This window comes from Sus scrofa, chromosome 17, assembly GCF_054392235.1.
Source record: "Sus scrofa isolate SSC_HxYL_T2T_F1_AM1 chromosome 17, Sscrofa_HxYL_maternal_Yorkshire_Landrace_v2.0, whole genome shotgun sequence".
NCBI classification, from domain to species: Eukaryota; Metazoa; Chordata; class Mammalia; order Artiodactyla; family Suidae; genus Sus; species Sus scrofa.
The window spans coordinates 25,794,943-25,812,717 of NC_139399.1; the positions used below are offsets into that span (position 1 = coordinate 25,794,943).

Here is a 17,775-nt window from a genome sequence, read left to right on the forward strand (position 1 = left end):
TTACCCACTGCATCATGTGGCCATTGTAAATCGAAAGAATGGAGTTTTAGCTACTGTGGACTCCAGGTGGGAAGAAGGAAATGGGCAGTAGGGGCCATTCAGTGCCAATTTAGGCACCCGCCTAATTCATCCAGGTATAAAACTTCCTTCTCACAGAGCTGTTGTGAGGCTCAAATTAAAGAGCAAATGTGAAAGACCTAAAATAAGCTATCAGGCAAACAGAGGAGACTGTCAGGATAGACAAGGGGTGTAACTGACCAGAGCCCAAATTTAAGAACTGACTTGGAAAATTAATCCAGGTAACTTCTAGCTCAGTCGGACAAGTAAATAGATGGCCTTGAATCTGGCTCCATCTTATTGATGCCAGCAAACCTGGACCAAGTCAAACTAGGGTTTGATCTCCAAGGAGATCACCAACTAGGAGGAAGTCAAAGTGGGTAAGAATAAACATGCCCTTCTTTGAAGAGGGTTCCTGCTGCAATGAACTGGTCCCATGGGAAGGCATGTGTCTGTGACAGTGAAAACCTACACCTTCTACATTCTTTGTTTGATGGCGAGTGGGCTAGTCATTGTGCTGGATTGTTTTCAGATGACAATTTTTACATCTGCCCAAAGCACACTCCTCAGAGGTTTAGAGCATCAGCCCCAGAGACAAGATGAACTACTCCTGAAAATTAATTCAGGACCAAGAATCACCATCTTTAGTGAAATGCATTTTTCTTGGATTCCATGAGATTTGAGTTATTTAAAGCAGGCATAGAGGTTCTTTATAGGTCAACTACGACAAAAATTAATGGACTCTGAGCCCCCTCATGACACACTGAGAGATCACCTTTAACTGGAATATGTGACAAATGCTACTGACTCTTAATTCAAGGGCTTTGACATGTACAGGGCCCATTGTAGAAAGGCTGATGCTTTCCTATTTCATTAGTGAGGAAGCCTGGATGGGGTATAAGATGCCTCAGTTCTGCAGTCAACTCCAAGTTCAAATCCTGGCTTTGTCAATTCTTAAGTGATCTGGAGAAAGATCCTTTTCACGTCTTTATTATCTGACAGACAGACACATCAACACCTACCTTATAGAGATGTGTGATGGTTATATGAGTTAATATATATCAGGAGTTCCTGTCGTGGCACAGTGGTTAACGTATCCGACTAGGAACCATGAGGTTGTGGGTTCGGTCCCTGCCCTTGCTCAGTGGGTTAAGGATCCGGCGTTGCCATGAGCTGTGGTGTAGGTTGCAGACGCGGCTTGGATCCCGCGTTGCTGTGGCTCTGGCATAGGCCGGTGGCTACAGCTCCGATTTGACCCCTAGCCTGGGAACCTCCATATGCCATGGGAGGGGCCCAAAGAAATAGCAAAAAGACAAAATATATATATATATATATATATATATATAGAATCTGACAGTGCTTGTTACTTTCCTTTCCCTTCTAGAACTATCTGTTTTGTGGAAATCAGGAGGATGTAATTCATCAAGATGCTAGGTAGGGCTAAAACTTCAGTATACAGAAGAAATATCTGAGCATCTGGTTGGATCATGGATTCTTTTAGTCTATCAGTGTAGAGCCTGCATTTCTAACAAGCTCCGAGGTGATGCTGATGCTGCTGGTCCCAGACCACACTTGGAGTAGAAAGGAGATAGATGCTTTATCAACAAATCAATCATTCCATGAAGTATTTATTGTCTATCTACCATAGGAAACTCTGAACGATGAGCTTAAGGATTTCAAATTCTAAATATCAATGGTGTTCCTTGATACACAATTGCTTCTTGCTCTCTGGAGTTACTCTACCTTCAAGTGGAAATTCATTGACAAAAGTAGATGGAGAGAATTGGAAAACACTATTGGGTTCTCAAGAGGCTAGCTCTTCAGTGGATCCCATGGATACAAAATAAGGGTTGAAAACACCTTGAGAAAGGGAGGACTCTGGAAAGATGTGCAGTTTTCTGAAGCTCCCCGAGGCAAGAAAAAAGCCCCTCTCATGGACATATTTTATTGTTTTATATGTTAGTCCCCTTTGTCTTACTCTTAGGTCTCTTCTGTATACTTACTTCTACAATTTGAGATGATCTTATATATATACTGGTGGTTGTGTCCTCTGGCTGGACCAACAGGAATCTGCCAGCTGAAATGTTGACGATAAGCATTACCTCCCAACCTTTTGTCTTCGGAAGGTCTAGTATAGGCTCAGAGCTGTTGAGGGTCACGAGTGAAACACTGCCAGTGGAAAAAGTGCAGCATCTTCAGACCCTCACAGGGATTCCCAATGCTTTCCTGCTTCCCTGGTCTCCCCTCATCATTGCTCATCTGGATTCACTTATGATTTGGATGCCGTTTCAGTGACATCAGCTAATACCTAATGCCTCTCCTTCAGGACAATCTTCTCAACTCTCTGGCATTTTATTTACCAGCAAGAGCAAGCTCAAAGTTTCCCAAATGTTACATGATGTATTTTTTCATGTCTGTTCCTTTGAATTTGGCTTTTCCAGGCATGGTCCATGAACTAACATCATTGGCATCACCTGGGAGCTCATTTGCAAGCAGAATATTATGTTCCTCCCTATTGAATCAAGAGCTCCCTTTTAATAAGATCCATGGGTAATCTGTATGCATAGTACAATTTGAGAAGCACCATCTTAACACATATTCTTTTGTCTGTTCCAATGCCTTTTTCTTCCCACTTGTTTTCTCAGTAAACATCTATGTCTCTCTCAAAACTCATCTTGGACATCAAATGAATATTGGAAATCTTTATTGACTCTCCCCAGCAGAGGTATTCAGGTATTCTTCTATGCTGCTTACATACGTCTTTCTAATACTGCACAGGCGTTGTAATGTATTTATTTCTCTCTTTTTATTTTTTTGGCTACCTGTGGCATATGGAGTTCCCAGGCCAAGGATCAGATCCAAGCCACAGTTGCAACCTATGCTGCAGCTGCAGCAACACCAGATCTTTTAACCTACTGCACCCAGCCAGGGATCAAACCTGTGTCCTGATGCTGCAGAGATGCCGCTGATCCTGCTGTGCCACGAAGGGAAAAATCCATGTATTTATTTCTAATCTGTGACTTCCTTGAATGTATATATCTGAGCCTTACCCATTTGTTATCTTTTGTATTACCAGCATTTAGGAAAGTGCCTGGCACATAAAAAACGATCAATAAATACTTGATGAAATGACCACAACTGGAATACCAGGGAAGCAAGTAGCTGAGGCAACAGTGGTAATTAACCACTGTTCTCTGCAAGAAGACTTAAAAACAGAATTGAAGAATTTCTCTCTTCTGTTGTTGTGACATAAAACTTTGATCTTTCGCCTGCCCCTGCCTTCCATAGGTACCCTCAGTGCTATCAACACACAGCAAAGGAATAGTGACTCAGGAGAACGAAACTGAGTTTTAGAAATCTGTGTAGGGATGGGAAATTCTATTATTTTTCACTGAAAATTCATTCTCAGCAGCTTGCTGATTTAAAATTAATGGGTATCTGACAAAACTGTACTTCAAAAAGGTACATGTACCCCTATGTATAGAGCAGCACAATTTACAATAGCTGAGACATGGAAGCAACCTAAATGTCCACTGACAGATGAATGAATTAAGAAGATGTGATATATACACACAATGGAGTACTACTCAGTCATAAAAGGGAACAAAATAATGCCATTTGCAGCAACATGGCTGAAACTGGAGACTCATACTAAGTGAAGTAAGTCAGAAAAAAGAAAGACAAATACAATATGATATCACTTATACCTGGAATCTAATATATGGCACAAATGAACCTATATACAGAAAAGAAACAAACTCATGTACTTGGAAAATAGACTTGTGGTTGCTAAGGAGGAGAGGGAGGGAGTGGGAATGGACTGGGAATTTGGGGTTAGTAGATGCAAACTGTTGCATTTGGAGTGGATAATCAATGAAATCCTGCTGTACAGCTCAGGGAACTATATCTAGTCACTTGTGATGGAACATGATGGAGGATAATGTGAGAAAAAGAATGTATATATGTGTGTGTGAGAGAGAGATAGAGACTGGGTCACTTTGCTGTAGAGCAGAAATTGACAGAACTCTGCAAATCAACTATAATAGAAAAAACAAAAACCTTAAAAAATAAAATAAAACCAATGGGTATCTGACAAAACTGTAATTCAAAAAGGTATATGCAGCCCTATGTTTATAGCAGCACTATTCACAATAGCCAAGACATGGAAGCAACTTATATGTCCATTGACAGATGAATGCATTAAGAGGATGTGGTACATATACACAATGGAATATTACTCAACCATACAAAAGAACAAAATAATGCCATTTGCAGCAACATGGATGTAACTAGAGATTCTACTAAGTGAAGTAAGCCAGACAGAGAAAGACAAATACCATGTGATATTACTTATATGTGGAATCTAAAAAATGGCATATGGGAGTTCCCATTGCGGCTCAGCAATAATGAACCCAACTAGTATCCATGAGTGGGTTAAGGATCTGGCATTGCTGTGAGCTTTGGTATAGGTCACAGATGTGGCTCAGATCCTGCATTGCTATGGCTGTGGTGTAGGCCAGCAGCTACAGCTTTGATTTGAGCCCTAGTCTGTGAACTTCCATATGCCTTGGGTACAGCCCTAAAAAGACAACAAATAAGTAAATAAATAAATGGCACAAATGAACCTACCTACAAAACAGAAACAGACTCACAGACGTAAAGAACAGACTGGTGGTTGCCAAGGGAGTGAGGGGATGGAGTGGGAGTTTGGGGCTAGTAGGTGAAAACTATTACATTTAGAATAGAGAAGCAATGAGGTGCTACTGTATGGTCCAGGGAACTATATCCAGTGTCTTGGGATAGACCATGATGGAAGATATATAAGAAAGAGAATGTACATATATATGTAGGACTGGGTCACTTTGCTGTACAGCAGAAATTGGCACAACACTGTAAATCAACTATACTTTAATAAAAAAATAGAGTCATATTGATAGAGAAAAAATAAAATGTATTATCAAAACAATTAAAAAATAAAAGTAATCAATGGGCATCAATGAATTTTTGGAGGGTGAGGAGATATAAATGGAATGAATGAACTATACACACATGATATTATAATGGGCACCTGAAGAATACAGAGGAAAAGGATAGTCATGTCTCTGCCTTCAAAGTGCTTACAAGTTATGGAGTGTCCATCAAGAGAGTCACTGAAGCCCACCCCAGAGGAGACAAATAAGACCTTGAATGATCTGTCTGGATAATATAGAAACTTACCTGGTATGAGTAACGATGTCTGTCAAGGCACCACCTTCTAAAAATTCCATGACCACCCAGAGCTCATCACTGACAAGGTAGCTGTTGTACATGTCAACCACGTTGTCATGGTGATAATCCCGCATTATCACAACCTGGGCAAAATGGAAAGATAGTGTTTGACTTGGGACAGTGAAATTTGGCTTTTTCTTTTCTCATGGCTCCACTTGGGCTGTGAATTCGATTGATGGAGAAGCACGGATTTTGGGGGAGGGTTTTTTTTTTTTTTTCTTTCAGAAGTCTATTACAGATGATGGGACAGCTTTGAGAGTAGCTAGCAGGATCCGAGGGAATCAAGTTTGTAAATTCAGAGAAGGTGGTAGGTCCACCAGACATTGGGTTGAGGGGAGAACAAGGAGAGAAAGCAGGCAGAACCATGGCAAGGTGTACATTCACGAGAGGGAGTGTAGTTGACCATTCTTGGGAATGTGGTTAGCTAGCCCAAGGGTTGCCTTTTAAAATACACTGTTCAGGGGAGTTTCCATTGTGGCACTGAGGAAACGAATCTGACTAGTAACCATGAGGTTGTGGGTTCAATCCCTTGCCCTGCTCAGTGGGTTAAGGATCCTGCATTGCTGTGAGCTGTGGTATAGGTCACAGATGCAGCTAGGACCCTGCATTGCTGTGGCTGTGGCGTAGGCCAGCAGCTGTAGCTCTGATTCAACCCCTAGCGTGGGAACCTCCATATGCTGCAAGTGCAGCCCTAAAAAGCAAAAAATAAACATTAAAAAGTTAAAATAAAATGCACTGTCCAGAGTTAAGGATCTAGTGTTGCTGTGAGCTGTGGTATAGCTCGGATTTTGCGTTGCTGTGGCTGTGGCGTGCGTTGGCAGCTATAGCTCTGGTTAGATCCTTAGCCTGGGAACTTATATATGCCGCAAGTGCACCCTAAAAAGAAAAAAAATGCACTGTCAATACTCTGCTAATGGTTAACTGGGGAAAAGGTCATCAGCTCAAGGATAATGAGTCTCACAAATGAACAAGGTAAACAGTTATTAGGGCTGGAGCCATATGGGACCACTTGAACTTCTTGGGAGGACTGGGGTTGAGTCTGAGAGAGGTTTGGGCTGAACAAAAACAATAAGTCTTACAGGTAAAACCATTATGACTTAGCATAAAAAGGCCAAATTGTGTTTGCTTGCTGGAGAGAACGTCCAGGAATTGCTGTCCTATGGCTGCTTCTGGTGACATTTTTAGAATGAGTGTTAAATAATAAATTATACAGTTTGACTATATTATATTTGCCCTATCTGTTTGGGAACTGTGATGTGGAAATAAGATCCAGAAATCAGGAACTGGGGACTGGAAGAAGCTGAAGCCCATTTACCCGGTCCACAGTTCCTAAAGACCCAGTCCACAGTTCCTGAAGGCTCCTCATGAGATATGGAGTAGGGAAAAGAAATGAACATCATGACAGCTGGAGCCATGTGGGACTGGCTCCAGCTTTGGCCCTCACAGAAGAAGTCCAAAGTCACAGATGAATGCACTGTTACAGCTGTATGAACCTGTTGCCTGATCCTAGGCTAGTCCTGAAACTTGAATCCAGATCTCCTTGCGGCTAAAATGGATATAACATTTCTCTAAGGCTGTTGTGAGAATCAAACCAGACCGATGCTTAGCACAGTGGCTGATCCTCAGGAAATACTTCACAAAGGGCACCTATCTGGAGAAAACTCTAATTCAAAAAGATACATGCACACTTATGTTCATAGCAGCACTATTTATAATAGCCAAGACAGGGAAGCAATCTAAATGTCCACTGGCAGAAGAATGGATAAAGAAGATGTGAGGTGTGTGTGTGGGTGTGTGTGCGCGCGCATACACACACATATGTATATGTATGTATATATATATATATATATATACATATATATATGTAATGAAATATTACTCAGCCATAAAAAAGAATGAAATAATGCCATTTACAGCAACATGGATGGACCTAGAAATTACCATACTAAGCGAAGTAAGCCAGAAAAAGACAAATATCACATGATGTGGAATCAAAAAAACGATAAAATGAATTTAAAAACAAAACAGAAAAAGATCCAGATATGATAAACAAACTTATGATTATCAAAGGGGAAAGGGGGTGAGGGAAGGATAAATTAGGAATTTGGGATTAACATATACACACTACTATATATAAAATAATACCAACAAGGACCTACTATATAGCACAGGGAATGATACTCAACATTTTATAATAATCTATAAGGGAAAAGAATTTGAAAAAGAATATATGTACGTGTGTGTATATATATGTATATATATGTATATATATACACACACATATATGTATAACTGAATCACTTTACACTGAAACGAACATAAAGCATATATCAACTATAGTTCAGTAAAAAAGTTAACAAATTTTTAAAAAGCAGCAGCCATACATGCATAGAGAAAGGGACACTATTTTTGTATTTACATTTTCTGTGTTTTCTCACATGTACATGTGCTCTTTCTGGAATGAGAAAGAAGTTTTACATGGGACAGAAAAATGATCCAGACACACCATCTACCTCATTAAATAGCAGCTCTCGTCTCTGTTGCTTTCGGAGGTCCATTTTCTTCACCGCGACTTGCTTCCCCGTGTGTTTCTCAGTGGCGATGCACACAATGCCGGTTGAGCCTTCCCCGATTTTGATAAAGTTGTCCAAGTATTCCCTGGGGTCTCCTGGGCTGACCACCAGCTGCAGGGCAGCCCGGAACTGTTCGTGGGATACCCTGGAGGGCTGCTGGTCTGAGGAGGAGCCCCAGCTGGGTGGGGGGTAGGTGTTGGATGAGAAGCTGAGAGAGCTCAGGTAAGAAGCTGTGGAGATGTACTGCGAACTGGTCTGCAGGGAGGGGTGGTGGTACAGGGTGGCTTTGTGGTACCCAGATGGGTACTGGTGGCTGCTTGAGGAATAGCCTGCTTTGCTTTGACTCTGAGGTAGTTTGGCGGGACCCCTGGGGTAGGTGTCGGACCCTGACAGTGGAGGGCTGAGGACCATCTGTGCTCGATCGTAATCCACCTGGGAAGACAGACATGGATGGAGAAATTCACATGCTACATCTGAACACCACGGTCATCACAGGGCTGGTCCCAATGAAGACCACTCATTGTACAGCCCACTCGTGGGTGAGGCTTACCTCGAGAGGTTCCAGGATGCCCCGCTCCCACCCCTTATCTGACCTCTGACCTCCCCTTCTAAGTCTCTTTTTTCTTCCCTATTAAAATCCCATAAACAGACATTGAGACCTGGATTAGAAGGCAAGTAGGAGGAGGTGATCCCAGGGGTTTTGAAGTGAGACAGGAAAGAGGAAAATGCCAATAAAGGGTGAGTCATAAAAGTATGATGGTTCATTTCAGGTGTCCACTTGGCTAGGCAAGGGACTCAGCTGCTTGATCAAACACCAGACTAGATATTACTGTGAAGGTAATTTTTAGATGTGATTTGAGTCAGTAGACTTTGAGTAGAACAGCTTACCCTCCAAAATGTGGGTGGGCTGCATCCAATCAGCTGAAGGTTTTAGGAGAAAAGATGAAGGTCATGCAAAAAGGAGGGATTTTTGCATCAGAACTGCCTTTGGGCTCAAGACTCCATCAACTCCTGTTGGGATTTCTGGCCCCCACAATCACATGAGTCAATTCCTTAAAATCGCTCTCTTTCTATATAGCCGCCCCCCCCACTGGTTCTGTTTCTCTGGCAAACTGTAACATACACAGCAAGGTAACCCTGAAGAACTGGAAGTTAATCCCCCTGGGCAGCTCAGATCCTAGGAGACTATACAGAATACACCTCACAGAGCTGCCCCATTTGAGGGCAGGGAGTTAAAATATTCATATGCCAGCTCCCTTCTTATACTAATTAATTCTAATTCTGACAATGCTTAAGGTCAGCTCCTTGGGATGTTAATTTGCTGGCACTCCTGGCCTGCCATGGCCTGGGCTGAGCAGGCTCCAGCAGTCAGAGAAAGCTCTCAGACCAGGGTTTCTCAACCTTGCCACTATCTATGTTTGGGGCCAGATAGGAGAAGTGGGGTTCCCAGGCCTTGTAGGATATTTAGCAACATCCCTGAACTCTACCCACCTGATGTACCCCCGGGGAGTTTTAATTCAGTGTTTCTTATCCAAAATATATTTTCTTTTCTTTTTTGTCTCTTTGCCTTTTCTAGGGCCACTTCCCACGGCATATGAAGGTTCCCAGGCTAGAGGTTGAATCGGAGCTGTAGACACCGGCCTATGCCAGAGCCACAGCAACTCGGGATCCAAGCCGAGTCTGCGACCTATACCACAGCTCACGGCAATGCTGGATCCTTAACCCACTGAGCAAGGCCAGGGATCGAACCCGCCACCTCATGGTTCCTAGTTGGATTCGTTAACCACTGAACCACGATGGGAACTCCAAGCCCTGTTTCCTTTCTCAGGAACTGAAGACCCCATTCCTCATGAAAAGATGTTAGTCTTCAGCTAACTTCTCAGCGAGAAATTTCAGGAGTAGGAGACCTTTCCCTAATACTTCTGAATTCACAGACTTGGGTATCAATCATACACATAACTTAAGAGATACACGTAAAAGGGGAGACCTGGCTCCCTGTCAAAGCAACTTTTCAGACAATAAGGAAAATGCACGCAAATGAGTACAGGTGTATTTGAGAGAATAAAATTTGCAAAGCTGTGTGTGTGTGTGTGTGTGTGTGTGTGTGTGTGTGTGTGCAAGAGAAATCTGGTTGGCAGCCTTCAAAAAGATTCCAGATAAGAACATTTTACTCTGATCGTGAAGAGTGGATTGACGGAATTTAGGGGAGGGGGAGGGGACTGACAAGGCAGGGGTCAGGGAAGCCAGTGAGGGGCTTGTATGCCACTAGGTATAGGTTCCAGCAATCATTCTCTGGAAAGGATCAAGAAGGAGCTCTGGGCACCACTGGAGGTCAGGGGTGGCAAATGTGCCACATCATACCACTCTCACCTCCTTGCCCAAAGCAGAAAGAAAGTGCTAATAGGTCAATATACTTTTGTGTAAGAGCCTGGTGATAACAGAGTGTTGCATTCATAGAAGGCGCTTTAAAAAGACTGATTGATTGGACCTCGGGCTCCTTCTTAACACAGTGCTCCAGGAAATCTCTACCACTCTACTGGGAGAGACAGGGGATGACATCTAAATGCCCACCCCTACCCACCCCAAGGATCTAGATCTGCTCTAAAATGATGGTCCCTGGGTACAAGCGGCTATTTAATTAAAATCAATAAAAATTAAAGTTAAGGAGTTTCCATCGTGGCTCAGTGGAAACAAATCTGACTAGTGTCCATGAGGACAAAGATTCAATCCCTGGCCTTGCTCGGTGGGTTAAGGATCTGGTGTTGCTGTGAGCTGTGGTGTAGGTTGCAGATGCGGCTCAGATCTGGTGTTGCTGTGGCTGTGGTGTAGGCCAGCTGGCTACAGCTCTGATTTGACCCCTAGCCTGGAAAACTCCATATGCGGTGGGTGTGGCCCTAAAAAGACCAAAAAAAAAAAAAAAAATTAAAGTTAAAGAATTCAGCTCCTCAGTCACACTGAGCACAGGTTAAGTATTTCAGAGTCACCATGCTGGAGAGCTCAGATACAGAACCTTCCACCATTACAGAATGTCAGATCCAGTGGCACTGTTCTAGATGAATTCATTGCTCCTACATGGTACATCATCCATTCATTTAGTCCACAAAGTAATATTTGAGCAACAACTATATGCTAGGCATCATTTCAGTAATAATCATAATGGGTAGCATTTCTCCCTTTCAGGAGTTTACCTCCTGGAGAAGGAGACAGATGATAAATAAGAAAATCAATAAACAGGAGTTCCGATTGTAGCTTAGCGGTAATGAACCTGAGTAGTATCCATGAGGATGTGGGTTTGATCTCTGGCCCCACTCAGTGGGTTAAGTGTCCGGCACTGCTGTGAGCTACAGTGTGGGCTGCAGATATGGCTCAGATCTGGCATTGCTATGACTGTGGCATAGTCTCAGCTTCAGCTCTGATTTGACCCCTAGCCTGGGAATGTCCATATACTCCAGGTGTGGCCATAATTAAAAAAAAAGAAAAAGAAAATCAATAAATAGTATATGGTCTAGTAGTAATAGGTGATAAAAGAAAAATAAAACAGAGCAAGGGGGCTGAGAGTAACAAGATGCTGTCTTGGGAAGGATGGCTAAGAGGTGCCACCCAGGCAGAAAACTGGCAGAAGTGAGGGGGCAAGCTCTGAGACTTCTCGGAGGAGGTGGTTGTTCAGGCAGAAGGCGAGGCACATGCAAGATTCTGGAACAGCATGGAGGCTCTCCTGGAGTGGAGGGGAGGCAGTTTGGAAAGATGGGCGGAGATGCAGTGGGAGGTGGGATGGGGCAGATCATACAGACCGTGGCAAGGACGCTGGCTGTTGCTGAGGGAGGTGGAAGACACTGGAGGCTGCTAAGCAGAGAGGAGTGACAAGATCTTGACTCTCTGGCTGCTGGAGGAGAGGGTGTGGTGTCAAGAGTGGAAACAGGGATGCCAGTTAGCATCCTGCAGTCAATGTGGGCAGAGATTAGGGTCGGTGCTGCAGAGGTGGTAAGAGATGGCAGGATCTCAAGTAACGATAGAGCTGACAGGATTTGCTGATGGATTAGATTGGAATATGAAGGAGCACAGTCATTGGTTCTCTTGCCATCTTCTCTCTTCTCTCTGAAGGGATGGAGCCTGGAGGGAGGACCACACATTCTCTCACTGGAGCCAAACCATCCATTGTCCTTTGACCAGGCTCCAGAAACTGTTTCCTATGATGATGTTAGCTCCTCATTCACTGCTTTTTTTTTTTTTTTTTTTTTTTTTTTTAAGAGTTAGCACCTCTTCCCAGAGTCCACAAAAGGCAATGGCACCGTTTGTCTCTAAGACTAGTTTCACAGATGTTTTGTCTCTAAGATCTAGTTTCACAGATGTCTAGCTCCCAGTGAACACCTCTGCATTCTGTATCAGAGCTGCAGCTGCCAGCCTATGCCACAGCCACAGCAACGCAGGATCCAAGCCACATTTGTGACCGACATCACAGCTTATGGCAATACCAGATCCTTAACCCACTGAGAGAGGCCAGGGATAGAACTTGCATCCTTATGGTTACTAGTCAGGTTCATTACCACTGAGCCACAACAGGAACTCCCCCCTTTGCTTTTAAAATAGTATGTTTTGATCCAGAAATCGGGAACCCTTATACTTTCCCAAGACCCTTTTTTGTCCTTCCTTTACAGGAGATGCTGTCAGGGTCCCCCTGCCATTCCCTTGGCCCTTCCCTGGAGTGACAACACCAGATCCTTAACCCGCAGTGCTACAGAACTCCAACCCCATTGTATTGCTGATAAAACTGAGACTCTGGGAGATGAAACTGCCTCCAAGCAAACCACTTCCACCCCTGAGAAGATTATACAACCTGATTCTTCTGTTCAGGTCAGGCCTTCACTTCCAGTAGGAGAGTGTCCATGTGCCCACTGCTGGGCATACTGGCACCACAGGCCTGCTTTCTTGCCTGCCCTGGAGTTTCTACCACTCATAGTTACCTCCCTGGTCTATATAATAGAGGCTGGACATTCTCTCTTTGATAAAATGCAGAGGTGTTTTACTGGGAGGCAAATCAGGCCCTTTCCACGAACTAACTGCTCTGGTAGAAGCTTATCCTGCCGGAATAACTCATGCTGATGGTAACAACAATCCCTGACAGTTGCTGAGTGCTTTCCACGTGCCAGGGGCTGTTCAAAGCCTTGCATGTACACTGCTGCATTAAATCCCAAATTACACAATGAGAGTTCTATTTTACAGATAAGGAAGCTGAGGTACTACGGGCTTAAGCAGGTCATGCAAAGGTCTCAAAGTTCCTAAGAAGTCGGGCTGGGATTCCAATCCAGTGTCACTTGGAATCTGAATCCCTGATACCTCCTCAGAGATATGATAACTTCTCCTTCCACGATAAGAAGGTAGACAGGGTCAAGACCGAGGTGAACACACCTCGGTGGAGTGACAGCTACAGAGCTAAAGCCTGGCTAGGGTGTTTCATTGGGGGCCCAAATGTCTGAGCAGCCTGGGGCAGAAAACAAGAACTGGTCCAGAAAATGATGGATGGTAATGCCTGGGGGAGGGGGATGGAAGGAAAAAAAATTAAGTGTGCTTGCGTGTGTGTGTGTGTTTCTAATCAATCTTGGCTTAGAGAAATCAGCTCAAAATACCCCCCCCCAAAGAAATCATCTTCACAGAGAAATGCACGGAGTGTAGGTACATAATTCATGGCTTTCATTTTTGCTTCGGCCAGAGCAGAATTTTGTGTTCAGCTACAACAATACCCACACTTTCTTATGTTCATCTGTCCAAGACAGAAAGCCCAAGCTCCAATAACAATAAACCTGTTACATGGCTCTTAAACTGTTATAATTATGTAACTGTCCTTCTCTGAGTCATCTCTGCCATGATGTATTTGTAAATGGGTGAAACAAAAATGATGAATTTGCCCACATATAGTTTTGCACATGTGTACAAGAAAGACTTGCAAAGGAGTAAGATCGAACTGGACAATCTTTTCTACAATTTGCTTTATAAATACATTCTAGGGAAAAAAAGGCGGGGGGGAGTATATTTGAAGTCCACAAGAGCCAGCCTATAGGATCTTGAGAGGGATGTAGAATTTTATCATTTTGTGAAACCACAATGCAGTGGAATTGGACCAGGGAAAGGTATAGATATTTCCTAAGTTAATCTCAGGTGTCTCCCACCAATCATAGCCCAAACCATTTCCAAAAGACCTATGCATGTAGTTTACCTCTTAAGACCATATTGCAAGGACACAGGGACCGGAAGCAGAGGTGGAGAGCAACTAAGTAGGAGGGAAGACAGTAGAACAGAGCAGAGGAGCGACCTATCACATTCAGAATGGATAAGCAATGAAGTCCTACACAAGAGCACAGGGAACAATATTCAGTCTCTTGGAATAGAACATGATGGAAGATAGTATGAGAAAAAGAAGGTACGTATATATGAGAAAAAGTATATATGTATGTGTATATATGCACACACACGTATATGTGTGTGTGTGGCTATATGTATATAACACAGTCATATATATATGACTGGGTCACTATGCTATACAGCAGAAATAGGCACATTACTGTAAATCAACTATACTCTAATTAAAAAAAAAGATATACCAGGAAGGCTTTCCCCTACTACTTTGAAAAGAACAGACCTGTGATTTTGTGAACAAGTACGTTCATATAAACAAGACCATTGTTTGCATACTTTTAAGGGGGATTTCCACATGGCAGCTTGTAATAAGAGACCAGATCAATTTGCAAATTATCACCCGGCTGATACACTGCTGAGCTGTTGTCACAGAGTCACTAATTGTCATTGAAAATCAGATACATTATGAGAAGGAATGCTCTCTACAGAATTCTTTCTACAGGAATCTTAAAAAAATACTGAAAAAACATAGTCTTAGCTTCCTTCCTCTTTGAAATGGTTAATAACATATATTCATTTTTTAGTTTCTTGATGCCTTTTAGAATGCCATATAAATTAAATCTTAAAGAAACAGGCATTTTTCATTTCTCTATTCAAACCCAATCAAAAAAGAAGAAGGGCAAAACAAAACAACAACAAAAAAGCTGTGTTATGTGGGAATAAAAAATCCTCAGTTAATAACTCAGCCAGACTGAGCACAATGAGCACAACATCTCTGAGGATAGGGTCAGACACAAGCTTGTGATGTATCAAAATTATAAATAATTATAGCAATGAATTCATTTAATCAATCAATTTCACCAGTGATGTGCTGGGGTGGACAGGGCATAAAACTCCACACAGCTATCAATTGCTCTGCGTACAGATGGCTGGCAGCCAGAATTCCCCTGATCCATGTTAGTTAAATGCACATTAATCTGAATTTGGCAGTGTAATCAAGGACCTAACTGAACTGTGAAATTGAATTCTGCGGTAGAACATCATTTGACCATTTTATGCCAAGGCTGGGGAAAAAAAGGTTCGGTGGGGGATGGGAGAGAGAAAGAAAAGAAGGAAAAAAAAAAAATTCTGCGGCAGCATCCATCTGTCACCGTGGCCTTTGGCACTGGTGATAGGGAGGCTGCGGCTGGATAGTGCTGGACGTGTGCATGCGCGCACGCACACATGCGCGAGGGTGCGCGTGGTGTAAGTCTGCCCCCACGGAATGCGTACTGCGGAAGTCTTGAGATGGATGGAGTCCCTCTTAGCACTCTCCGCAATTACAGCGGGTGGGAGGCAGCCAGGGCCAGTGCTTGAGTATGATGCTCTGATACACCTTTTCAAAGTACAATAAAGCAAAGAGAAGGCGCATCTCCCCAGATGAAAAAAGCCAGAATGGTCCTGCTTGTTCTACTACCTAAATTTAAGGCAGCATAAAAGTGAATCACAGCCCTCTGTTAGCTGAGCAAAGAAAGGACATATCAAATTATCCTTACTTGACTCCAAGGGAAGCAGAGCAGGACTAGCTTCAGCTTTGGCAAAGGAAAACAGCTGCTTGTGAGAATTCAGGAAAGAATCAGTACCTGGCTTCCTCTGTAAGAACAATTCACTAAGCCTGGTGATTCACAAGTGTGGAGACGCTCCCTCATCCCTCCTGTGATGCTTGGCAACCCCGTGGGCAGGAACACTGCTGATGGGGCTGGTCCCCACCTGCCTGGCCTGTGGTGGATCAGCTTCTATGTCTCCATCCTTGAGTTTCCAGCCTATGCTTCTCCCCTGCTGCAGACTTGAGAGCTCCAATTACAGGGTGGTGGGGGAGTTGCTCCACTTCCAATTGCATCTTAATAAAACAGTAGCTCCTATTCCTGCTTGAGGCAAAACTCTGACCTGTGCCCAATCATGGTCAGTTTCCTCTGAATGACTTATGTCCATGTACAAAATGGAGTGGCCCTATTTCAGAATCTATTATCTTTGCTCTGGCTGGACAACAAAGAGACACAACACACACTCTGCCCTGGCTCTCAATTTTGGTAAAAGAAGCATGCATCTCATGAGCATGGTCATGAGCACGGCCCGGTAGGACCTAAGGGATCAAGGTGTCTCCTTAAGATCCTGATGCAGGGAATTTTGGGAGGAGGTTAAGTTCTGGATGGCCATACACTTGCTGGGTTTCCAGACTGTAGCTAGCAGAAAGCTCTTTACCATATTTAGCATTTTTTTTTTTTTGCAGGAAAATCTCCTCCACCGTGATGTTGTATTCCTATTTAGACATGTAGGAATTTACACCTATGACACAAAGTTTGAAGAGTCATGTATTTCCCTGACTTACAAAGCTGATGGCAAATGCACACTGAGAGTTCTGACAAGTGGCTCATGACCCCTACAAAGAGGCAAACCCCAGTTATTTAAAGAAATGAATCAATCTCATATCAGCAGGCTCCAGCTAATGGGGAGCTCTTCCTCCATCTCTGAATCAGAATATCCAATTAACCCCCCACAGTTGCTGCTCCAAATCTAAGGTGCCCTCTATTCAAGAGCAGATTACTCTGACCTGTGATCTGTCACCACCTGCAGAGACATGCTGGGGGGAAGGGGTGGGAGGAGGGGGGAGGCTGCACTTCTGGGGATTAGTTCACTGCTGCATAATATGGTTCAAGTGTGTCGGGGCTTCTGAGAGCCTTGGAACAGACAATGCCAGGTTAGATTTATTTCGTTTTTAATTTGGTTTAATGGAAAAACCCACTTATAATGACCAAAATACAATTTACTTTGAACCACAAGCACATTCATAGGAAGACGAATTCATTCATATGCAAAAGATGCCTAAAGTCTCCATCAGAAGGGACAGATGTTAGAGACATTGCTCTAATCACCTCTTTGGATGTTTTATGAGCGTTAATGAACATCCTAGAGGAGCCCATGTGAAAAAAAATCTACAGGCAATGATCCCCATTGTTATACTAAGCAATTAAGCTCTCTTCTTTCTTTCAATCTCTCTCCTTCCTTCCTTTCCTGTCCCCTTGCTCAGATTTTTGGTGCAGCCCATCAGATTTGGCCAGTCTCATCATTTCATTACCCATGAGGTCCCTGAAAGATCTCTGAAAACTGTTCTGCCGGATCCTTAGTGCATTAGGAGCTGCAGTTTTGTTCTTGAAATCTTGGTTGAATCTGGATGTGGCCAGTACCACAAAGAATGGTGAGTCATTAAATTATTAATTCAGGAGGGCTGAGCACACTAGTTCAACTGCTTTTTCCTTCCAGGGAAAGCAAAGTCAAAGCAGGCAGTGAAAAACCATTCATTGCACTGATGACTGCAAATGGAAGTTCTGGGAAATCATGCCACTGTTTTTCTGGCATCCTTGATTTTTACCCAGAATCCCTTAATATGCTATCTACTTTGGATGTCCTAGGACTAGAATTGGTCACTTTGCTGCCCTTTTCAGTGGAGATGATGAAGGTAAGATGGTGGAGTCAGTTGGCAGGAATC

General features: G+C 43.2%; 1 protein-coding gene across 6 annotated transcripts in view; it reads right to left on the minus strand.

Moving 5' to 3' along the window:
• The window catches only part of PAK5 (p21 (RAC1) activated kinase 5), a 332,259-nt gene that overhangs the window by 25,654 nt on the left and 288,830 nt on the right, over positions 1-17,775 (minus strand). For all 6 annotated transcript variants that reach the window (XR_014831914.1, XM_085003097.1, XM_021077404.2 and 3 more), the window contains 2 exons: positions 7,839-8,330; positions 5,275-5,408 (listed from right to left, as the gene is read on the minus strand). Coding sequence is in view for 5 of the 6 variants with exons in the window: in XM_085003097.1 (XP_084859223.1) it covers positions 5,275-5,408; positions 7,839-8,330 (626 nt within the window). In the remaining variant the exon portion in view is untranslated. The remainder of the gene's footprint in view (positions 1-5,274; positions 5,409-7,838; positions 8,331-17,775) is intronic.